General features: G+C 44.0%; 2 protein-coding genes across 3 annotated transcripts in view; one reads left to right on the plus strand and one right to left on the minus strand.

The window, feature by feature from the left end:
* The first annotated feature begins 1645 nt into the window (after positions 1 to 1645).
* Positions 1646 to 18116, plus strand: LOC130276164 (caveolin-3-like). Its single transcript, XM_056525139.1, has 2 exons — positions 1646 to 1732; positions 17778 to 18116. The coding sequence occupies exons 1-2, from the start codon at positions 1646 to 1648 to the stop codon at positions 18114 to 18116; spliced, it is 426 nt and encodes a 141-aa protein (XP_056381114.1).
* A 3052-nt stretch (positions 18117 to 21168) lies between these two features.
* CACNA2D2 (calcium voltage-gated channel auxiliary subunit alpha2delta 2) overlaps positions 21169 to 24265 on the minus strand; it is a 283654-nt gene continuing 280557 nt past the window's right edge. For both annotated transcript variants that reach the window (XM_056525126.1, XM_056525125.1), the window contains one exon: positions 21169 to 23834. In XM_056525126.1, coding sequence (XP_056381101.1) covers positions 23712 to 23834 — 123 coding nt within the window. In that variant the 3' untranslated portion in view covers positions 21169 to 23711. The remainder of the gene's footprint in view (positions 23835 to 24265) is intronic.

The raw sequence follows: 24265 nt of genomic DNA on the forward strand, positions 1-24265 counted from the left end.
AATGTACCAACCTTGTCATTGTCAAGAGGGTTTACAAAATCTCCTATGTGCCCAGCTGCATCAAGGATTCAAAACTGGATACAGAGGTCTATGTCTATTTGCTTGTTTCCAGGAATTAAGTTCTTAGTTTTCTTACTTACTTTCAGATGTTCAGCCTAATTCTTTACAAAACTTGTTTGTCCAAATAGCCTGAAGAGTGTAATTTGTATTACAAGAGAGCCATCGTTCATGTCACTGTATTATACCTTTTTGAGTTATTCCGGGGAGTAACTTTTATTAAGAATTATGCTTAGGCAGGTGCTAAAAACATGAGAAAAAAAATACAAAAATGGCTATATCTACCTTCCTTGTTCCCCTGCTGGAACCAGCGCCCCACATCAGGGGTCAGGGTTGGTATTTCAAATTTCTTGTTTATCCAATCATGGGAAATTCCTCATACTGACCTCAACTTGACAGTAAAAATGTTAAATGGGTACTCCAGTGGAAAACAAATGCCATACCACCTTTGGAAATATATTTAGTGAGAAAAATTATTCAATATGTATTTCACCCACTGTATGTACTGGCAAATCTGCGTGATGACTATATCCAGTACTTATCAGCTGCTGTATGCTCCACAGGAAGTTGTGTAGTTCTTTTCTGTCTGACCACAGTGCTCTCTGCTGACACCTTTGTCTGTGTCAGGAACTGTCCAGAGCAAGATAGGTTTGCTATCGGGATTTGTTCCTTCCCTGGACAGTTCCTGACACGGACAGAGGTGTCAGCAGAGAGAACTGTGGACAGATAGAAACAAACTATACAACTTCCTCTGTAGTATACAGCAGCTGATAAGTACTGGAAGGATTAAGATTTTTTAATAGAAGTAATTTACAAATCACCTGACATAAATCCCATTAAAAATATTTATGATTCATAGAAGAGGCCCAGAGAACCTTTAAGATTTGAAGACTGTGTGTGGAAGAATGAACCAAAATCACACAAGAGCAATGCATGTGACTAGTTTCTCCATACAGGAGGAGTCTTGAAGCTGTCATTACCAACAAAGGCTTTCGTACAAAGTATTAAATAAATATCAGTAAGCATGTTCAATACTTTTTCACTGTGTCATTTCATATTATTACCCATAACTAAGTTGTCAAGCTTATTTGTATTTGATTACTTGGGTTGTTATCAACATGTGATGAAAACTTCATGTCAATAGCCCCTTTGGAAATATATATATAATAAGGAACATGGTGAAAATGGTGATCAATACTTATTTCACCTGCTGTGGGCAGCAAGTTCATCCGCACAACGAAAACAATATTTTGGATTACATTTTTGTTGGGAGTTTCCAATATTTTGGCTGCATCATTTGGACTGTTGGTGGTAACCACTGCCCCTATATGACATAAGAAGAATGCAGTCAGCTTACCCCTATTACATGCAGCTTAGACAGGTCAGGCCCGAGGCTGCACTAATCTAACCTTGCTTAGACAATGGTTTCCAAAACAGATAAGTGATGTTGTCTTTACCTGAAGAGGAGGTCGCTGAAGTGTTTGATGCTCTTTCCCATGGAGACCAATAGATGAGAGGTATAAAAAGGAGACAAGAGGATGGGAGCACAGTGTAGCTATACCTGATTCCCCCCATACTTCCACTCAATATGGCCGAGCCGGAATCTAACCTCAGCGAGCCCATGGCACTGGATATGGAGCACAGGGACCCCAACAATCTGAATGAGCATGTCCGGGTGAGTACTGACTGAGAATATAAAAGACATGAGACAGGGGGTGATCCCATACCCCAATTCCATTCTAAATAATAGTGTCAACCTAAAAAAAATTACAGGGAGGAAATGTTTAAAGGGGTACTCCGCCCCGGCATCTTATCCCCTATCCAAAGGATAGGGGATAAGATGTCAGATCGCAGGGGTCCCGGTGCTGGGGACCCTGGGGATCGCCACTGCGGCACCCCGCTATCATTACTGCACAGAGCAAGTTCGCTCTGTGGTAATGACAGGCGATACAGGGGCCGGAGCTGTGTGACGTCATGGCTCCGCCCCTCATGACATCACGGCCCGTCCCCTTAATGCAAGTCTATGGCAGGGGGCGTGACGACCGCCACGCCCCCTCCCATAGACTTGTATTGACGGGGCGGGCCGTCACGTCACGAGGGGCGGAGCCGTGACGTAACGATGCTCCGGCCCCTGTATTGCCCGTCATTAGGTGCAGAGCGATCTCGCTCTGCGCACTAATGATAGCGTGGGTGCCGCTGCAGTGACCCCCGGGGTCCCCAGCAGCGGGACCCCGGTGAGCTGACATCTTATCCCCTATCCTTTGGATGTCTAGGGGCGGAGTACCCCTTTAAGGCGTTAATGTCATTTGTAAAAACTTTAGACATGCTGTCCACATATCCAAAAAAGGGAAACTGACAGGATCAGCAAAAATAGTCTCATTATCTGAAAAAATAAACTTATGTTACATAGAAGTCATTGCATATGTGTTATCCCCTATAGTAAGATGAGTTTGAATGTGACTGATACATTCTGAGCACAGCCACATCCCCAGTTATAAGAGGGTATGCATACTTTTGCAACCAGGCCTTCGTATTTTTTTTTTCAGTTTGTTTTGCAATTGAATTGTTCGCGTTAAGGGTATGTTCACACAGGGGAATGTCTATGCAGAAAATTCAGCGCAGAAATCCCGCTACAGCAGAGTCTCATTGATTTCAATTGGATTCTCCTGCACTGTGCACATGTCGGAATTTACGAGGCAGATGATTCTGCCATGGTAATCCGATTCCGGCTTCCGCAGAAAGAATGGACTATTCTTTCTGCGAATTCCAATCAGAAATGCATTGCTGTCTATGAGCAGTCCTAGTGCCTGCCAGATCGTCCTAATGTGCAGAAAGTCCAACCGGGCGAACATTCCGCATATTTTCAGCTGTGTAATCTCGGCCTAAAGGTCACATTAATGGTGGAGAAAATTCTGACATGATTTATCGCTGACATTAAAGGGGTACTACGGTGGAAAACTTTTTTTTTAAATCAACTGGTGCCAGAAAATTAAACAAATTTGTAAATTACTCCTATTAAAAAACTCTTAATCCTTCCAGTACTTATTAGCTGCTGAATACTACAGAGGAAATTATTTTCTTTTTGGGACACAGTGCTCTCTGCTGACATCTCTGTCCATTTTAGGAACTGTCCAGGGCAGCATATGTTTGCTATGGGGATTTTCTCCTAGTCTGGACAGTTCTTAAAGGGGTACTCCCGTGGAAAACTTTTTTTTTTTTTATCAACTGGTGCCAGAAAGTTAAACAGATTTGTAAATTACTTCTATAAAAAAAATCTTAATCCTTCCAATACATTTTAGGGGCTGTATACTGCAGAGGAAATGCTTTTCTTTTTGGATTTCTCTGATGTCATGACAACAGTGCTCTCTGCTGACCTCTGCTGTCCATTTTAGGAACTGTCCATAGCAGCATATGTTTGCTATGGTGATTTTCTCCTGCTCTGAACAGTTCCAAAAATGGACAGCAGAGGTCAGTTTTGGCACCAGTTGATTTTAAAAAAAAAAAGTCTTCCACGGGAGTACCCCTTTAAAATGGAAAGAGATGTCAGCAGAGAGCACTGTGCTTGTGATTCAAAAAGAAGGATTAAGATTTTTTAATAGAAGTAATTTACAAATCTGTTTAACTTTCTGGCACCAGTTGATTTTAAAAAAAAAAAAGTTTTCCACCGGAGTAACCCTTTAACATCCCAAGAACCAGGTATTTTGAAGGGTGTGTAGACTTTTTATAGCAACTGTAAGACAATATAGTATATATATATATATATATATATATATATATATACACAGTGGTCCCTCAACATACGATGGTAATTCGTTCCAAACGAGCCATCGTTTGTCGAATCCATCGTATGTTGAGGGATTCGTGCAATGTAAAGTATAGGAAGCTGTACTCACCTGTCCCCGCCGCTCGAGATGGTGTCCCCGCCGCTCGAGATTGTGTCCCCACCGCTCCCGATGGTGACCCCGGCCTCCGATGGGCTCTCCGCTGTCTTCTCCGGTCCTCTTCTGTCTTCTCCCATACTCTTCTGTCTTCTCCGGTCCTCTGCTGTCTTCTCCGGTCCTCTGCTGTCTTCTCCGGTCCTCTGCTGTCTTCTCCGGTCCTCTTCTGTCTTCTCCGGTCCTCTGCTGTCTTCTCCGGTCCTCTGCTGTCTTCTCCGGTCCTCTTCTGTCTTCTCCGGTCCTCCGCTGTCTTCTCCGGTCCTCCGCTGTCTTCTCCGGTCCTCCGCTGTCTTCTCCGGTCCTCCGCTGTCTTCTCCGGTCCTCCGCTGTCCTCTCTGGTCCTCCGCTGTCTTCTCCGGTCCTCCGCTGTCTTCTCCGGTCCTCCGCTGTCTTCTCCGGTCCTCCGCTGTCTTCTCCGGTCCTCCGCTGTCTTCTCCGGTCCTCTTCTGTCTTCTCCGGTCCTCTTCTGTCTTCTCCGGTCCTCCGCTGTCTTCTCCGGTCCTCCGCTGTCTTCTCCGGTCCTCTGCTGTCTTCTCCGGTCCTCTGCTGTCTTCTCCGGTCCTCTGCTGTCTTCTCCGGTCCTCCGCTGTCTTCTCCGGTCCTCTGCTGTCTTCTCCGGTCCTCTGCTGTCTTCTCCGGTCCTCTGCTGTCTTCTCCGGTCCTCTTCTGTCTTCCGCAAGGCCTTACTGGGCCTGCGTAGCGACGTCATTACGCCGCTGCGTACGCCATTCCTATTGGATGACATGCGCAGCAGCGTATTGACGTCATCGGAGAGGGCCGAGAAGACACCGGAAGACCAGCGCTGGACCCGGAGGGCACCCCGGAGCATCGTGGAGGGGTAAGTAATACTTACCGCACCACACGGGGAACATTAAGCTGCTATCCGGCAGCAGCTTAAGCATTTGGCGCTGCCGGATAGCACTTAATGCGATGGCCCGACATAAAAAAGCATCGTATGTTGATGCTGACATCGACATGCGATGGCCTCTGAGAGGCCATCGTATGTCGATTTCATCATATGTCGGGGCCATCGTAGGTCGGGGGGTCACTGTGTATATATATATATATATATATATATATATATATATAATTGTACCCTACATGATTGTGTGTATATAACACTAATAGGGCACAGTATGGTACTATATGGTATTGTTATTTTATATAGCAAGTATGTCGGGTTCAATGCACCTTGGGTGTAACATTGTGCAGCTGAGACTTCACTAGCTCTCAGCACAATGGGGGAGATTTATCAAAACCTGTCCAGAGGAAAAGTTGCCCAGTTGCCCATAGAAACCAATCAGATCACTTCTTTCATTTTTAACAAGGCCTCTGCAAAATGAAAGAAGCGATCTGATTGGTTGCTATGGGCAACTGGGCAACTTTTCCTCTGCACAGGTTTTGATAAATCTCCCCCAATGTCCATATACTTAGAAAAAATGCACACGTGCAACAAAGTTCATGTTCTAATTCCATATACTTTACTTTTCTTTCCATTTGTTTCATTACCAAACTTTCAAATAACGGAGGCAGCAATAAATAGAACATAACAATCACCCAAGTGCTCGTCACTGTTCAGGGATGCGGCATCTTAGTACACGTTCACCCAGCTTTATTTCTAGACTGACAGTGTCTGCTGCCTCCGTTATTTGAAAGTTTTGTAAGGAAACAAATGGAAAGTGATAAAGGATATAGGGAAATGATATAAAATGGTTATATACCAAAGGGTATCCTAATGATAAAGGATATCGCCAATGATAAAGGGAATGTATAAATATATTATACTATTCCTCCTTCCTTCCTTCCTTCCTTTTCCAAGTGTTAACAACTTACTATTGTTTCCCTTTGTAGATGTACGGTTTAAGTAATTCCCAACACAGGGTTAATAATACAAAGGTTTATTCACTAACACACTATATAACTTTAGCTAACATATATACATATCCGTATAATATCAATGTATCTCAGTGTATACAACAATGGCAACTTCAATACATTAACATTATACTAGTCACATTACAATTTAACCCAATACAATATCTTACCCACCCACCTAATTACACACCAATACACTCACACAGGCGCTCAATCCACAACAGCTTTCTGTCCCTAAGGCTATAGGAGTTAGTGATAGTAATGAGAGGGTCAGTGCTTGAACAGGGAGAGAAGAGGTTTGTGAGTCTTGGGATAGGAAGGATAGGGTTAGACTGTGGAGGGGAGGTTACTAAGAGAGGGAAGTTGGGGCAAAGTTATAGGTTGCAGGGAGGAAAGAGGATGAGATTACTAAGAGAGGGAAGTTGGGGCAAAGGTAGAGGAGGAAAGAGGGTGCCCAGGATTATACTTAGCAGATTATCGGAGTGTTGGGAGATGAGGCAGGACAGCAGTCTATATTTCTTGGGCCTGGATCCTCACTGCCTCATGGAGTTGTTCCCGTGTTGGTGGCTGCCTCTCAGGATGACTCCTTCCCTCCCATTCAGCTTGGTATATATATCTAGCGTTATACAATATCCTAAGACCCTCCTATCTGGCCAGATATCCCCAGGCACCAACACAGGTTTGGTGGGCCCATACCAGAAACAATGCCACCTGTGCTTTGGCCTCTCTATGAACTGGCCAGATATCCCAAGGCTACCATGATACATATAGGAGACAGGTTAGGCCAGAATGTTTTACAACACATCCCAAAATATGCCCCTGGTCTAATGACCATTATATTGCATTTTATGACATGCCCCAAGTCATGTAAGAAAGGTCATTTATAGGGCATAGGCTGATGTGCAATAGATTGATATAAATATGATGATATGACGCTTCCCTTCACAATCCCCCTGTTGTCGGGAACTCGACAATGCAATTTGGGAAGTGTCATATTGGGATGTATTTACCTTGTCAACCCTGTATGTTGTTGGTAATGGTCCAGGATGGAATGAAGTATAATTTTACATTAAGGTACTTAGACACCACCCATTTCCACAGGTGCACTTTTACTGCCAGTCACCATAACCCACCATCTCTATCCACAGAACACACAGTCTTTGCATTGATCTTCCTTCTTCTTTGTTGGGTCTAGATTGAAGTCCTTTTAATATGAGTCCTAACTTTGCCCGGACATTTTCTGTGTCTGTCAACAGCCTATCCTGATGTTGTCTCCATTTAAGTTTATCTGGTCAGACTCAGGAATGGCCTCATTAATTCAACAGCAGAGTCTTTGAGTCAATCTGGGCAGCTTTAACCTTGGCTTGTTACCCAGTCAACATGACAGTCCATAGTGCTGACACATGCGGCACCACCTTGGTCCTCAGGTGTCATTAGCGCAGAGTGGCATCTTTACGACTTGTTGCAGGCATGACTCTTTTTTAAAGCTTCTCCTTGTCACTTTGATTGAAGTAGGGATTATCATCAGTTTGGTAGTCTCCGTGGACAGATAAGCAGGTCTTTACCAAGGCAGATCAGAGCTCCTAAGTAGTGGGGAAAGTCTCAGTACCTAAGGCCTAATTTTGGGGAGGAATACCACCTTCCATTCCCCTGTTGCTGACACTCAATCCATCCCTTATGAACCATACCATTCTGAGGGTTGAAGTGGCAATTACCTTGAATAGTGTGGGTACCTTACCTGTCCCTATGGGTCCAAACACACCTACAGTATACTCGGACATAATGGGGACTACCCACACACACACACCCATAATTCTTTAAAGATTTAAAGAATATTTAAAAACAATACACCCAACCCAAATCAAATGATGGTTATTGACTCTGGTACACATAGAGACTCGTGCCAAATAGCACATCTAGTCTACACATCCAAAAACACGTGGGTCACAAACCCTTGTGTAATTGGGCTGTAAATGTATGCACTCCCAAGCAGGTGGTCACCCATTTACACCTAGAGTCTATATGTACTCTTTAAAGTAAGCACGCAACATAGATAAAAATAATATAATTAACATTTACAATAGATTAATAGATATCTTCAAGTATGTAATATTTTGGGGCCGCAGGACTGTATCAGTATAATGTCCTTGACCCCTGTCTACGCAAAAGTTCATGATGCTGTGTCTGACCGTGCTGTAATTGGTCAGCCAGCCTCTTTGTTCTTCTGTAAATTAAGAAGAGTCCTATATACATGAGGGCAACCAGGATTAGGAGAATGATGATTGGATGAATAAACAAGTTAAAGAAAGATGTGGCTTTTGGGCTGTATCCAAAAAGGCTCTCCCACCAGGACACAGAAGAGTCTCTTTCTAAAGCATGCACAACCCCTGTAATCTTGGTTGTGTCATGTTCTAACTGGATAGTGGCTTGACTCTCCGTCTCTCTCAGCTTCTGCACAATCTTCTCTTCGCTGCTAAAATCTAAAAGAAGACGCTTTAATTCTGTGCCGAAGCCGAGAGGAATCTTCTGAAGCCTCACTGGGGTGTCAGGGCGGATGTCGAGTCTCTTCTCTGGAGTGATTGGAGTTCTCCCTTTTTGATCAGCTACATCAATTCCTAGAACGGGATTAAGGGTACAATATGCTCCTGGGAGGAGTTCTCCTCTTTCGGTGCAGTTAGTGGCATAAACAGCATAAGATGCATTCCCTGTTTGGTACCAACACCAATATCCCTGACCCAGATATTTAAGGTTGGAAGAAGGGATTAAGTTTGCCTTCATCTCACAAGACCCCTCAGAATTCCAACATTGGTGTCTAAGCACCCGGTCATACCTATCTTGACAGAGGATAGCATCCTCTCTCTTCCAACATCCTTCTGTATCAAACAGATAAGGATGGCCGCCCTCATAAGTTAGAATATCTGAGGAGAGTTGTGGATGAAGTACAGTTTGGTTGCTCACTACCACCCCCAGATTGATAGTATTAAACCCCATCCTGATACTACCAGAGGTGGGCACCAGGGATGATGCGGTACAAGTAAAATTATAACAACCGTGCCACTGAGTTACCCACCATTTAGTGTGGTTTACAGCAAAAGAGGGGATGAGTGTGCTCACTTTTCGAAGGAGATTAAATGGATAGTGGCCGTGGTACAAAGAAGATACAATATGTTTCAGGTTGCCTGAGAGTTCACTTTGGACCTGCGTACATGCCAGGCTGAGCTGAGCTTTGTCTTGCTCCTCTAGAAGACCCACAACTAACCTTCTAAACTTCTCTCGTAGAGCAGAAGACAGAGAGGTTGTAGCATCTATGTGCGAATGTTGTAAACCCTCCAAAATGTGGTTTACATCAAGCTGGGTCTTAAATCCTTCACTGGCATGTCCCGCCAGATCCCCAAGTTTGCTCCGCAGGACTTCCAAGTCTATTGTGTTTAAGGCCCCTATTCCCATAGCTCCTCCTCCTAGACCCATAGCAATCAAATCTCTTTTCCCCCGGTATGTCCTGTATCTGCATACTTGCCCTGCCTCTACCCAACCTTTTAACATGTAATTAGGAAAACCTTTAATGTCTGTTTCCATCTGGATCCTGTCATCTGGTAAGGGATAAGTTATTTAACATGCCTATCCTTACCACCTGAGTCTATATGTGTGTATGTAAAATTGAAAAGCTGGAACCACCTCGACTCATCACCTACTCCCCCCCTTCCCCAACTTATATTGTGTGGTATTAAGTTGGGGAGGCTTGGGTGGCTTTTGCCTGGTCGATGTGGATCCAAAAGGTTGCCTGCCTTCTATGTGATTTCTTTTTCGCAGTCATCGGTCTTTGCACTTTTAGCATTGTGTCGCCCATTGCCTCCAGGACCTGATATGGTCCCTCCCAGTTTGCATCCCAGGGTCCAGCCTTACGGAACACCTTGACCATAACCATATCACCTACAGAGGGCATGGGAGTCTCCCCCTGTAGATACGGTTTGTGCATTCGTATTGCTGCATGTGGCAGTAACTCCTTCAGGTTCTGTTGAACCTGTTGGAGAAACACATCTCTGGCAATGGCGTTTTTCATCGGTTCCGATATTTGTGGCTCATTAGGAAAGCAGAGCGGCATCTTGCGCCCTGTCATGAGCTCGAAGGGTGTTACACCGGTGGTGGATGATTCCGAGGCTCTGATTCCCATAAGCACAGCTGGGAGAGAGGCTACCCAAGAGGAACCCCTTTCCATCAATGCCTTGGATAGTCGCAATTTGATGGTACGGTTCATCCGTTCCACTATGCCTGCAGACTGGGGATGGTAAGGTACATGAAACCTCTGCTTTATGTCCAAAAGTCCACAAAGAGATTTCATTACCTTGCCTGTGAAATGGGTCCCCCGGTCAGATTCAATCACTCTGGGCATCCCCCATCGTGACAGAACCTGCTCCCAAAGGACTCGGGCAGTAGTGGTGGCTGTGTCATTCGTGGTTGGGATCACTTCTACCCATTTGGAGAAGACATCCACAACCACTAGTGCATAGCGGCACTTACGACTGCCAGCTGGCAGTGGTCCTATGAAATCAATTTGTATTGACGACCACGGTCCATCAGCTGGAGGAACACGTTGCAACACTGGCTTAAGGGCTGGAGCTCTTGGATTTATCTGGGCACACACCAGGCATTGTTGGGTGACTTCCGCCACCGTTTTGGACATTCCTGACCAGTATAATTTGTCCTTTAGAAGGGACAGAAGCTTATCCCGGCCAAGGTGTCCCAACAATTGGTGGTTAAGTCTTGTCAGCTCTGCTTGCAGATGCTGTGGGACCACAGGCAGAGGGAGTTGATGGGTGCCAGTGTCATAACACAAGATTCCCTGACAGATCCTCCAGGGATCCTGTGGGTTGGTAAAATGTGCTGCCAGAAGAGGATCCTTTGACTGTTCCTCTTCAAATGACACTGGGCCCTCCTTGAGACCTTTCTTTCTCACAGCAACCTGGTATGAAGGATTGTCCTGGGCATCTGGTTCCCTCAGGACTCCTTGCACTGCAGCCAGTTTGGCCAATTCATCAGCCTGATTGTTACCCAGGACCAAGGGTCCATCCCCTCTCTGGTGTGCTGGGATTTTAATGAGTGCAGCCTCTCCAGGATGTGCCATTCCCCATTCCCACAATTCTTTCAGGACAGTCACATGAGCCAAGGGTTTGTTCTGGCTGTCGACAAACCCTCGTCTTTTCCATGTGTCCAGGTGCAGGGTGAGGGATCGAACTGCATATGAGCTGTCACTATATATAGTACGATTCCCTTGGGGCTGAAGGAGGAGGGCTTCTTTGATAGCCTCCAGCTCAGCCCGCTGCGCTGACAAGTGGCCTGGCAACCTGACAAGGCTCTGGTTACCTGTGGTCTCATCCAGCACAGCAAACCCTGTCACATAGGTGCCATCCAAACAAAAGCGAGAGCCATCAACAAAGATGATTCTGTCATCCGGATGTGATGTTGTCCTGAACAGTTGGGGAGCAGTGACGTGCATTGGTTGTCCACAGTCATGTTCAGTCCCTGTCATATTCAACAACTGGGACAAAACATACCTTGCCTTTTGTGTCACGGTCAGATTCCTTCCACTCAAGTCCATGATCCACTTCCCGAATCTCTGTTGTGAGACTCCAGGGAGGGTATCACGAAGCAAGAGGGCTAAAGGTGAATGTGGAGTCTGAACAGTGAGGGGCTTGAAGCCTACAATATGCTCAGTTGCTTTAACTGCATAATGCACGGCTGCAAGTTGCTTTGCACACTCATCAAACCCTCTTTCAACTGGTGAAAGAAGCCTGGAGAAGTATCCCAGTGGTCTATACTCTGATCCTATTTGTTGAAGCAGGACCGCCGAGATAGACTCTGCACCAGCATGGGCCTGAATTGCCATTTCTCCTTCAGGGTGAGGGGTTGCTAAGACTGGGGCCGAGGAGAGGTCTCTTTTCAGAGTTGAAAATGCCTCTTCCTGTGGTTCTGACCAGTCTTTCAAGGAAGGTTCTTCCCCTCTGAGAAGTTCATAAAGGGGCTTCGCTTTTGCAGCAAAATCCTCTATGAACTCTCTCATAAAGTTGGCTACTCCCAGGAACTTGCGCAGGTCCTGAAGAGTGCCTGGTCTGGGTAGTTTCACCATGGCTTCCACGCGGGCAGCCATGATGCCTTTGGCTCCATGGGAAATTTGGACGCCAAGGAAGGTTACTTCTGACCTAGCCAAGTTTGCCTTGTGAGGGTTCAGTTTGAGCCCTGCTTGGACCAGGAGTCCCAGCAGTTCCCTCAACAGAGCCAAGTGCTCTTCCATGGTCTCTGTGTGAAGGAGCAAATCATCTACATATTGCAGCAGACATTCTGGCCGTGAAAACACACTTAGTACGGCCGCCAATGCCTGGTGAAAATATGTAGGGCTGCTGTGAAACCCCTGAGGGAGTACACAAAACATGTACTGTTTGTCCCCCACAGTGAAAGCAAACTTGTACCTACAGCTCTCTGTCAGTTCAATGGAAAAGAACCCGTTGGCAACATCAATGGTCGAGAATACGCGACTTTTGCCGCTTATTCTTGCCATTATGTCGGGAGTCTGTGCAACTACTGGGGCAGACATGGGGGTGTATTTGTTAAGGACTCTTAGGTCTACAGTCAACCTGAAAGAATTAGTGTCCTTCTTTTTCACCGGCCAGAGGGCATTGTTGCATTTAGAATTGCCCTCTATGACCATGCCCCTTTCTTTCAAATCCTGGACTGTGTCCAGTATTGACTCCATTGCCTCTGGTGGAAAACGGTATTGTCGTTGAGGCGGTGGGTCTGGCCCTTGGATGTCCACCTGAACACCTACCATTTTCCCACAGTCATTTTTACTTTGGGCCCACAAACCTGGATGCTCATACACAATGGGTTCAAGGTCTATGTTATGTGAGACCTCTGGCCATTTGTGTTCCAGCATGTTGGTAGAATTTTCAATTGCAGGCAGGGGTGGTCCCAGACACTGGCGTTGTATGACACACACCTTTGCTTGTCTGGGGCCCCTCCACACAATGCAGTTTGCCAAATCAATGATCCATCCGTTCTGTGTCATTACATCGGTACCAATGATGTTATCAGAACCTGGGTAATACCACATTGGGATCTTCAGTGTCATATGTCTGGCAATATGGATGACAACTTCCTCTATTCTGTGGGCTCTCACCCCCCCTTGTTGGTGATCAAATCCGATCACCACACACTGAGGGCTGTTGGGGTGTAGATCATGTTTCACATTAGTAATGGAAATTTCCGCACCAGTGTCAAGCATGATCTTAGTGTCCTGATTTTTTATTCTGGCTTCAATGTGGGGTCTCCCTGAAGAATCCAATATGATGTCACATATTGGAGCCAGATGTTTAGGGATCCCTGACCGTCAGTCAAGGTGCACCAAACTCCCAGTAGGTACTTTTGTGGTACATACTGCCACTTGAGAATGTTCAGCTGGAACATTCTCCATAGCTTCTAACCTTAACGAGTTTTCAGCTGGTTTGCTTGGGACATTTACAAGTGCAACATGTCTAGTTTGCCATTGTAAATTCTCCAAATTTTTTTCTGTCTGTACCCCATGTTGTTTGACATAATTGGGTTTCACTTTGAAACCGTTATTATTGCCAGTTTTATCGTGGGCAATTGTTTTGAAGGAACTTTGTGGACAGTTCCTTTTCATGTGCCCATATTGCAGACACAGGAAACAACGAATGTGTCCTGACTGCTTGTTTTCCAATGGTGGAGCTGTGGGGTAGACAGGTCTGTATGGCTTAGCATGGTGTCTACGTGCTTCCTGAGATCTAAAAGGGACATTCCCACGCTCCCTAATTTTTACAGACTTTCTATTTTGCAGCAGATCTCGTCTGTACTGGTCAATAATCATAGCTGCATCCGTGAGTGAAGATTCTTTCGCTGCACTTAACCGGATCGCAGTTTCCAGGTAAGGGAATCTTTCCACAAACATACGCACCATGCCTTGTGGAACTCCTCTACCTTGATCTTTTGTTACCTTCCTGTACATTGCTTCAAACCTTCCACACAGAGACAAGGGCTCATCATGTATGGTGGGTTTGAATTTAGTCAGGATATCCGGGGTAACATCCCAATGGCCAGTTGCTAATTTCATAAGTATTGAAAGGCGTTCTTCCTCATTATGAAATTTGCCATTTTTGGGGTCCATTTTCCCTGTTGCCTCATACCTCTGGATAAGGTGTGTAGGCAACCACAATTTAAACAACTCCATGCGATTTTGTGGGGCCACTGAAAACTTGTTGCAATGCCCCTCAAAAATATCGCATGAGGTAAATGGATCTACATTGGGATCATAACTAGGGATCTCTTTGCAGATCTTTAACAGGAAATTTATCCTTTCCATACCGTTGTGGTTAGGATAAAATTCCGGCACCCTTCTTGTTTGCCTTGGTAGGCTGGAAGCTGAGTTTACAGTTTCCCATCCGCTACCAAATAGCACACTTGTTCCCTCCCTATTACAGGGACTGTTATCCATATTCTCCATAGGTGTTGGAGGATATGATAACCCACGCTCCACCTGTCGCCTATCATCCAGACTTGGAGATTGAGGTAGTCGACCCCCATCAGGCACTGGAGCCATTTCTCCTGTCTCCCCCTCTGCCAACTCCGTAACACAGACGTGTTTCCTTGGCAAGGGCAACTTGCTATGTGCACTAGGCCGAGACAGATTAGTGATGATCTGCTGCAGGTTAGCAATCATCTGCGACTTTGCAGCCAGATCTTCCTTAAGTGTTGCTATCATTGTATCAGTAGATGTCATTCTATTTTTATACTGATTGATCTCAGTGTACAATTGAAGAAGCTCTTTGTCCATGTCAGAGCAATACCTCTCCTGGTCAGAGAGTTTTGATTCCAACATACAAATTTCCTTGCCTCTTTCAATTGTACACTGGGCTTCTTCTTCTAACTGGTATTCCAGTGTACACACTTGTTTAACCTTATCTAAGCAGCTATGGCAGTGATAATTATGTATATCAGCTACCGTGTCTGCCTTCCTGTTAGCAGCAATTGTTTCACTGTGTTCAGGCTTCCAAATGGTATCTTCAAAGCAATACACTAGCTTTGCCAACATCTTAAGCCGTTTAGAAGTTTTGTTCAGAACACATCTTTTGCTAATATGCATTTTATCATATTTATATGCTTGATCTAATAAAGCGGACCATAACATTTCTGCTGATTTGTATGCGGTGGGGGGTATAGGGTCAAAATTACTATGTTGTGCTAAATCTTTTAGTGTGGAAAAGTCCATACTCACGTTTTCCTTTGCCATCTTGGTTAGTGTTGTCCTTCTCGTCCCTTTCGTGCTGCTTGAAAAAGGTCCTTTTCTTCCGGAACGCCTTTTCCCGACCAGCTGGACGTCACCTTAGGAACACTACCGTCTATGGTTGAAAGTATGTGTATGGAATTCTTTTACTTAGTGAATCGTTCGCCGTTTTACCCGCAAAGGAAAAAAAAATTAACACCTTAGAAAAAAAATAAAACAAATAGGTTCGCTGTTCCTAAATATATTCCTGTGTCCTGTTTTAAATAAAACTATGCTATCTGTCCAAACTTCAAGGTCTAGACGCACAGTATAACATAACACTTCACCGTGTACGTATGTTACCTGTCCACGCCTCTCCGCCTATCTTCGTTCACAATATAACACAATCCTACTAAAACAACAACACAAAGAAATAAATAAAAAACAGTCGGGCCGGGCTCGCCAATGATAAAGGATATAGGGAAATGATATAAAATGGTTATATACCAAAGGGTATCCTAATGATAAAGGATATCGCCAATGATAAAGGGAATGTATAAATATATTATACTATTCCTCCTTCCTTCCTTCCTTCCTTTTCCAAGTGTTAACAACTTACTATTGTTTCCCTTTGTAGATGTACGGTTTAAGTAATTCCCAACACAGGGTTAATAATACAAAGGTTTATTCACTAACACACTATATAACTTTAGCTAACATATATACATATCCGTATAATATCAATGTATCTCAGTGTATACAACAATGGCAACTTCAATACATTAACATTATACTAGTCACATTACAATTTAACCCAATACAATATCTTACCCACCCACCTAATTACACACCAATACACTCACACAGGCGCTCAATCCACAACAGCTTTCTGTCCCTAAGGCTATAGGAGTTAGTGATAGTAATGAGAGGGTCAGTGCTTGAACAGGGAGAGAAGAGGTTTGTGAGTCTTGGGATAGGAAGGATAGGGTTAGACTGTGGAGGGGAGGTTACTAAGAGAGGGAAGTTGGGGCAAAGTTATAGGTTGCAGGGAGGAAAGAGGATGAGATTACTAAGAGAGGGAAGTTGGGGCAAAGGTAGAGGAGGAAAGAGGGTGCCCAGGATTATACTTAGCAGATTATCGGAGTGTTGGGAGATGAGGCAGGACAGCAGTCTATATTTCTTGGGCCTGGATCCTCACTGCCTCATGGAGTTGTTCCCGTGTTGGTGGCTGCCTCTCAGGATGACTCCTTCCCTCCCATTCAGCTTGGTATATATATCTAGCGTTATACAATATCCTAAGACCCTCCTATCTGGCCAGATATCCCCAGGCACCAACACAGGTTTGGTGGGCCCATACCAGAAACAATGCCACCTGTGCTTTGGCCTCTCTATGAACTGGCCAGATATCCCAAGGCTACCATGATACATATAGGAGACAGGTTAGGCCAGAATGTTTTACAACACATCCCAAAATATGCCCCTGGTCTAATGACCATTATATTGCATTTTATGACATGCCCCAAGTCATGTAAGAAAGGTCATTTATAGGGCATAGGCTGATGTGCAATAGATTGATATAAATATGATGATATGACGCTTCCCTTCACAGAAAGAAAAGTAAAGTATATGGAATTAGAGTATGAACTTTGTTGCACGTGTGCATTTTTTCTAAGTAAATAGTCACTGTATATCCCACCATAAATTAAATGTACAATATATGGTATATAGACTCTATATGGTAATATCATGTAGATTCTGTAAGTTGTCACTACATGGATACCAGTAAATAGACACAGCATTGGGCTATAATATGGAGAGATGTTGCAACTCACTGTATGGTTCTATTATACAAATGCTGAATGATTCTATTATACAGCCAATGTTTGGTACTAGAGATGAGTGAACTTACAGTAAATTCGATTCGTCACGAACTTCTCGGCTCGGCAGTTGATGACTTATCCTGCATAAATGAGTTCAGCTTTGAGGAGCTCCGGTGGGCTGGAAAAGGTGGATACAGTCCTAGGAAAGAGTCTCCAGCCCATCGGAGCACCTGAAAGCTGAACTCATTTATGCAGGGTAAGTCATCAACTGCCGAGCCGAGAAATTAGTGACAAACCAAATTACTGGAAGTTCGCTCCTCTCTATTTGGTACCATTATATAAATGCTGCATTATACTATCATATATACACTACATGCTATTATTATATAGTTGTATAGTCTAGTTGTACTATTCTATGGACATGTTATTGTACTATTCTTTAGATAACACATACTATTATATAAACACTGTCTGATACTATTATACAGGTCGAGCATCTAGATAATAGTATTATAAAGTTGGCAGTAATAAAGATTTGAGTTGGATGCAGGTGGCAGAAGCCTCTCATTCCTGGATACATTTCAAGGCAGAAATAACTGAAAAAATGCACATGTCCCTTAATATGCCGCTTGTCCATTAAGAGCAAGGAGATGTAGATGAAGAGGAGATGTAAGGGTAACTTAAGCACTTTTGTTTAGTGCCTACCTGTAGATCCAGAGTAACTAAGGAACCAATAAGGCCTAAATCAATGTGCCACGTACACTGGAAGCTGATACTTCTAATGGAACCTCATGGGAGTCACTTTTCTTTCTTCAGGTTCTCTTTGAAGATGCTTTTGGGGAGCCTGAGGGGTCTCACAGCTTACCTGGAGTCTGGGGAATGTCCTACAAGACATTTGGCGGGGTGAAAGATTGCTGCTACATTGTGCTGTCGGTCCTGTGTGGCTGCCCCCTGGCCTTCTGCTGGGCCCTGGACTTTGCCTGTATCCATTGCTGTCACATCTGGTGTATCGGACCATGTATAAAGATGTGGAACATGAACTTCTCCTGCCTGAAGCTGTTCTGGAGCTCCTGCATCCACTGCTTGTGTGACCCATGTTGCGAGGCCTGCGGTCTGTTTCTCAGCCTCATCCGGGTACAGAACAAAAATGGATAGTAAGAAGAACAGACTTCTGTGGCCACTTACCAACCTTAAGATGTCTTCCAATGAGTATTCACAAGGAGATGAAGGTTATAAACAATCTTTAACATGGGCCCAAAACTGGCTCATCTTGATACATCTCACTTACATATGTCATTCCATATTGGTCCTTAGTCATAGCAAAGCGTCTTTATCCATAAGGGTAGGGTCACATGTACTGCATATTTGCTACTGTGTATTTTCCTGCACATTGAAGTCAATGAAGCAAAATCAGCTGTGTATTTTGCTACCCACTGACTTCAATGGGTAGGAAAATAGCAAAACACCTACCCTACCCTAAAAGTTCTTAATTATAGCTGTGATGATACCTTTCAGCCAACGCAGAAGATTCTACATGTTCTTATTCCTAAGGCTAAGTTGCCACACAACTTATTTTTGGTGGGTTTTTTTTTTGTCACCTGAAAAATACCCCAAAAAAACTGTCCTCTCACTGTGCATTCTCAAGATGCAGAGTTTTTGGTGTTTAAGTATTGGCCTTTCTATAAAAGGATTTCTATAAAAAAAAAAAAAAAAAAAAAAATGCCATAAAAAACACGTCAACCCCACATTTCATTTTTCTTGGTGTTTTTTCCCTCCTATAAAAGATTCCCTGAAAAATGCTATAGTTTAAAAAAAGAGAAAAAATGGCAAAATAAACATTGGCAAATGGGTATGGCATTTTATATTTTCTTACTGACTTCTAGCTAACATCTGGTCGCAGTGTTCTTTTGGTCCAAAAGGTGTCTGTTTCAATCCTAATAGACCACAGTTATATTGGATCTATGAGAAGTTATAGTTTGAAATGTGCAAGCTGGAGGATTCAAGCTATTCTTATTCACAAAGCTATAACCTGAAGCTTCTGGACCCGGTCACCTTCCAACCATGTGCACTTTATAATACTGGATTCTTCTTATGCAATGGGGGGCTTTTGGGACCCCTGAGGCACCATGATATGGGTGTGACTGCCATCTCCTCCCCCCACCGCTGTGCTTCTAATTATTTAAGGATCGTTGCTAATAAAAGATTTCTGGAGTCCTTTACATCCTTCTTCTCATATACCTGGGGTGGCCCAATAATGCATCAGTAGAATAATATCTCTAATATATGATACATTAATTAAAGAACTTTGTGTCAGATGACGTCTCCCAGGTGATGTTTATACATGTCCTGCAGGATAAGCAGAGACCATGAAGCGCCTGCACAGGGCGGGCACACGGACACTGCCACATCCCAGCAGAATAAGCCCCCTACACTTTATTATGAGGGGGGGGGTTCTGTGTTTGGTGATCTAAGCTTGGTTCACTTGACCACACAGGATACATAGATCTTGTACATATAATTGTCACTAAAATACAGTCATTTAAATGGGCACTGTCATTTGTAAAAACTTTATATAATATATATTTATATAATGTAGATAATACCATTATATGTATATTTGTAATATACATTGATTAAAAAATGTGCATATTTTTGGGTGAAAAAATTATGTCTTGTCCCTGCAGCTATTGCTTGTGTAGCAAACAGGGTTTTGTGCACTGAGGCTCTGTGAAACGCCCCAGGCTCACACAGCAGGATGATTGACATGCCAGGAGCCTGCACAGAGCCCTGCTTGTCCTGTCCTGTCCTGTATTTTGTCTCTATAAAAATATACACATTTTTAACCAATCTATAATAATAAATATACATATAATGTTGTTATCTACATTATATTATTTTTTTTTTCAAATGACAGGTACACTTTAACAGTTGTCTGAATGTATCCCTGTACTTAGCAAAGCATATAAAGACACAGAAAAGAGATTCTAAGAAATAATTCTATAGTGGGACTACTATCTATGGAAAATTCTGGTTCTGCAAAGAAAATGGAAGGCTAGGAAAGAACCCCCCCCAAAAAAACAAATAAAAAAAAAAAAAAAACTAATTGAAACCATAAAACACGTACACCCTAAATAAGGCCAGGTTCACATCTGCGATGGAGGCTCAGTTATGTTGCAGATTTTCTTTAGGGTCGGAAAATAAAATTGGCCAACAGACCCCACTGACTTTAATGGGGTCTGTCAGTTTTACTGCAGTAAAATGACCGTTATTTAAATAGATTCTGCAACAGAGGCCCGAACAAAGCTTCTGCCACAGATGTCAACCTAAGTTATCACAAACTCATGGTACGTACCTGTGAGAAGAGCTTTTAGACAGTGTTTTCCAACCAGGGTGGCTCCAGCTGTTGCAAAACTACAACTCCCAGCATGCTGGAAGTTGTAATTTTGCAACAGCTGGAGGCACCCTGGCTGGGAAACCCTTCCCTAAAAGAATACTTCCTAAATTTTACCCTGGAAGCTCATATAGTAAGCTATGTTCACACATCGGAATGTCCGCATGGAAAATCTCTGTGCGGACATTCTGCAGACTGCGGGCGCCGGTATAACATGCCAGCACTAGGACCGCACGAGAATGTGCTGTCTCATAGAAGGCAATGCATTCCGTGCAGAGTACGCAGAAAGAGTGGACAGGTTCATCCTTTCTGTGGACACAGAAATCGAAATTTCCATGGCAGAAACATCTGACGTGGAAATTCCAATGTGTGCACAGCGCAGCAGAATTCAATGGGACTCTGCTGTGCACAATTCCAATGCTGAATTCTGTACGGAAATTCCAACGTGTGAACGCGGCCCTTAAAGAGCAGTTTACTCTTTCTGTGTTGAGGGTTTTGCCACATTGACATTAAAGAGCACCTATTTTTTCTAGATTTGGCAAGAAAGTAAAATAAAAGATCTAATCAGTGATTATGAAAACACTTGGGCGGAGATTTATCAAAATCTGTGTAGAGAAAGAGTGGTGCAGTTGCCCATAGCAACCAATCAGATTGCATCTTTCATTTTTAAAGAGGCCTGGGGAAAAATGAAAGTAGAGATCTGATTGGTTGCTATTGGCAAGAGGTGTTGTCTAGGGAAAACACATGATTTTCTCCCATGTTTATAACGGACACACAACGACAATAGATATGAAGGAATCAGGAAAGAGGCCGAGATGAAGTGAAAATATGCACATTATTTATTAACTGATTCTTTGTAATAAACCATTTGAAAATATTTTACAGGAATCACGCACGAAATCGTACAAACTTTCTGTCACTTGTGGAACTTTTTCTGTACAAATAAATAAATAAACTTTGCTCCAGTCACCGGATAAAAGCCACTAACTGATGAGGAGAAGTCGATGACCTCGCGCCGCGTACGGGATATATATAATATTTATAGATATTTATACCTATTTATAGCTCTCTCGTTCTGGAATGGAGGATTGAACTAGAAACGCGAGCGGACGGACGCCTGGCGCACACACATCACCCACCCCTCAGCACATTCCCAAAACAAGATCCAAACACACAGCGAAGCTACAAGCAAAGAAAATGACCAATTAGGGGTTCAGATTATGACTCCTGACCGACCCAACCCTCCCCCCATCCCCGAGCTCCGGCCTGTGGCGTCTCTTGGCAAAGTGGGGGTTTCTGTAAAAATGACGGCACCTCCCTTCCCCCCATTGTTCGTACAGGTTTGGCTTCATCCAGAGCTGCAGGGAGGTCTCATCACCGGAGGTGAACAACAAGCAAGATGAGGGATGAATGAGACATAGACGAGGATGAGGATGGACTCCAAAGAGGCAACAAAAGGAGCAAAGTCCTCAGACTGGACCATCCCCCTCTCCAAATCATAACATCCCCTATAATTATAAGGCTTTTCCATTCCTGGGAAAGTAGGGTGACATCCTATATAGCTAACACTACAGCTCCTACTGATGTCACCTAGCTTTGCTAGACTTATCATGCAACAATATACAAAAATAGGGCTACATCACTGCATAACTAGGCCAATATGCCAATCAGGAGCCTATGAAAGCTGGGTGACGAAAACATGGAAACTGTAAAAAAAGGATATTAATTATCACCCAGCTTTCCCAGCAACAGAGAAGATTTTTTGGGGGCCAATGTTATGATTTGGGAGGGGTATGATTTGTGGTGTGTAATACTGCGGGGAGGTCATAGTAATTGGAGGTCCAGGGTTTGGCGATTAGTTCCTACTCTTAATACTGGATTCATAGATCATTTTGAGTTCTGTTCGCACAGTGCTGGTTCAGCAGAAATGATCAACATCTGGGCTAAAGGGCAGAGCAAAACTGAGGCTCCCCTCTTATTGTGCTATGATTAGATATTGGCCCAATTTCAATTGTGCCTTGTATAGTGTTGACACAGTGTGACAGTCTTGTGTGCGCTTTTTGGGGTTCGCAAGTCCCCTGTGCTTGTGAGATGATTGTGCTATGTCCTGGGATCATCACACCTACTGAGTATTTCAGTGTCTACACACTCGCAGAGTGGAAAAAGGTGACTTTGGCAATGCATCTTTCTGAACACATGGATTGGCTGAAGACGGGGCTCTTTTAAAGAGACAGTAACCTGTTAAGAGTGATTTAGGTATTCACCTTCTGCATCGCACTATTGTATTGAGAAAGGGGACTACTGACAGCAACAATGTCACACACCTGATTCTTTGGTGCAATATCATGAGATGGGCCATCTGACCATGGGGTCAAAACCTGTCCCCAGGACCAGAGGGTGAAGGAAGGAAACGCAGCTTTGGCACTTAATAAGCTGCAGAACTACAGAACCATAAAATATGGAAGCTGCAGTCCTGCAGGAAGGAGTGTCGGAAACTATTCAAAAGTGTGTAGGCAAGATGCTCTGCGATACCTTAAAGGGCAGATGCTGCCGGGTTTCTTACAAGAGTTACTGTTCATTTTTTGCTAAATGTTATTTGTCATGATAAATCTCCCCCCAGTATGAGATAAACTCCAACTCCTTTGTATGACAATGTTATGAATGACCAAGGATTACGGTGACATCACCATGGGTAGACATGACATCATCACCATAGACAGCTAAGATGCCATCACCATCAGCAGCTATGACATCATCACCATGGGTAGTGACAACATCATCACCTTGGGCAGATATGACTTGGTTGATATGACATCAACATGGGTATATGCCATCATCACCCTGTTTACATATGATATCATCACTATGGGTAGATCTAAAATCACCACTAAGGGTAGATATGGCATTACCTTGGATATATAGGACATCATCACCTTGGGTAGATATGACATCACTACGAGCTACGGCTCATTACAGTAGCTGTAGAAAAGGACAAGGATGTCAAAAAGCCATTGACTCCTTGACACCCACAACTTATAAGACAGAAATTCAGGTGAATAGACAGAAACCATGGAGACTGATGAACAGGAAACAGGAAATCCTTGGAGGTGCCATGGCTCCTCCCGCTCACAGGGTAAGTGCTGCTATTTTGCCATGATGGTTTGTTTTCCTGGTTGCCATGGTAACTCCTGATGACACTGAAAGGTCTCCTTGTTGTCGCCGTAAAATCATCCAAATCAAGTGGTGGTTGTCGTGGTAACTCAGCCCAACGCGCAAGAGAGGCGCTCGTCTGTTTGTCATGGTAACCACGTCACTAAACAAGAAGTGGCCTCAGGATGGAGGGAGGAAGCGGGGCAAATCTAGAGGCCCCGACCAACAGAGGATGAGGTGCAGCCGCCGAGCAGAAGTAGCAGCTGAAGAAACGCCAGCAAGAGCCAAGACGGCCGGAACATGGAGCCCCTTCCACAGTCTGAGGTATCCTCCTAGAAGACAGAAAATCCAGAGGTGAGAGACTGAGACTTTTACTAAACATTCCAATACATGCCATCGTAAAACGGACACAGCAAAGCCAGGTGTGATGACAAGGGTTGGTTACAAAGGACTGCAGATCTTAACTGCTACATTAAGGGCCTGTCCACACTGCTGAATCTCCAACCCAAAAATTTGGCTGCTGAATTCTGCTTGCAGCAGAGTCCCATTGTTTTCAATTGGTTTCTATTGCACTGTTTACACTGCCAAAATTCATGATGGATTTTGGTGGAATTCTGCCAGCACAGCATTGACCTCTATGGAGACGGAACATATCTGTGCGGTCCTAATGCCGATGAATTTCGGCAGCATCCGTGGCAAACTGATTTTCCGCCTGTACAGTTAGGGCCCGTCAGTAGTGTAGATGGACCCTAACTGTACTGAG

The sequence above is a fragment of the Hyla sarda genome, chromosome 6, assembly GCF_029499605.1.
Source record: "Hyla sarda isolate aHylSar1 chromosome 6, aHylSar1.hap1, whole genome shotgun sequence".
Taxonomy (NCBI): domain Eukaryota; kingdom Metazoa; phylum Chordata; class Amphibia; order Anura; family Hylidae; genus Hyla; species Hyla sarda.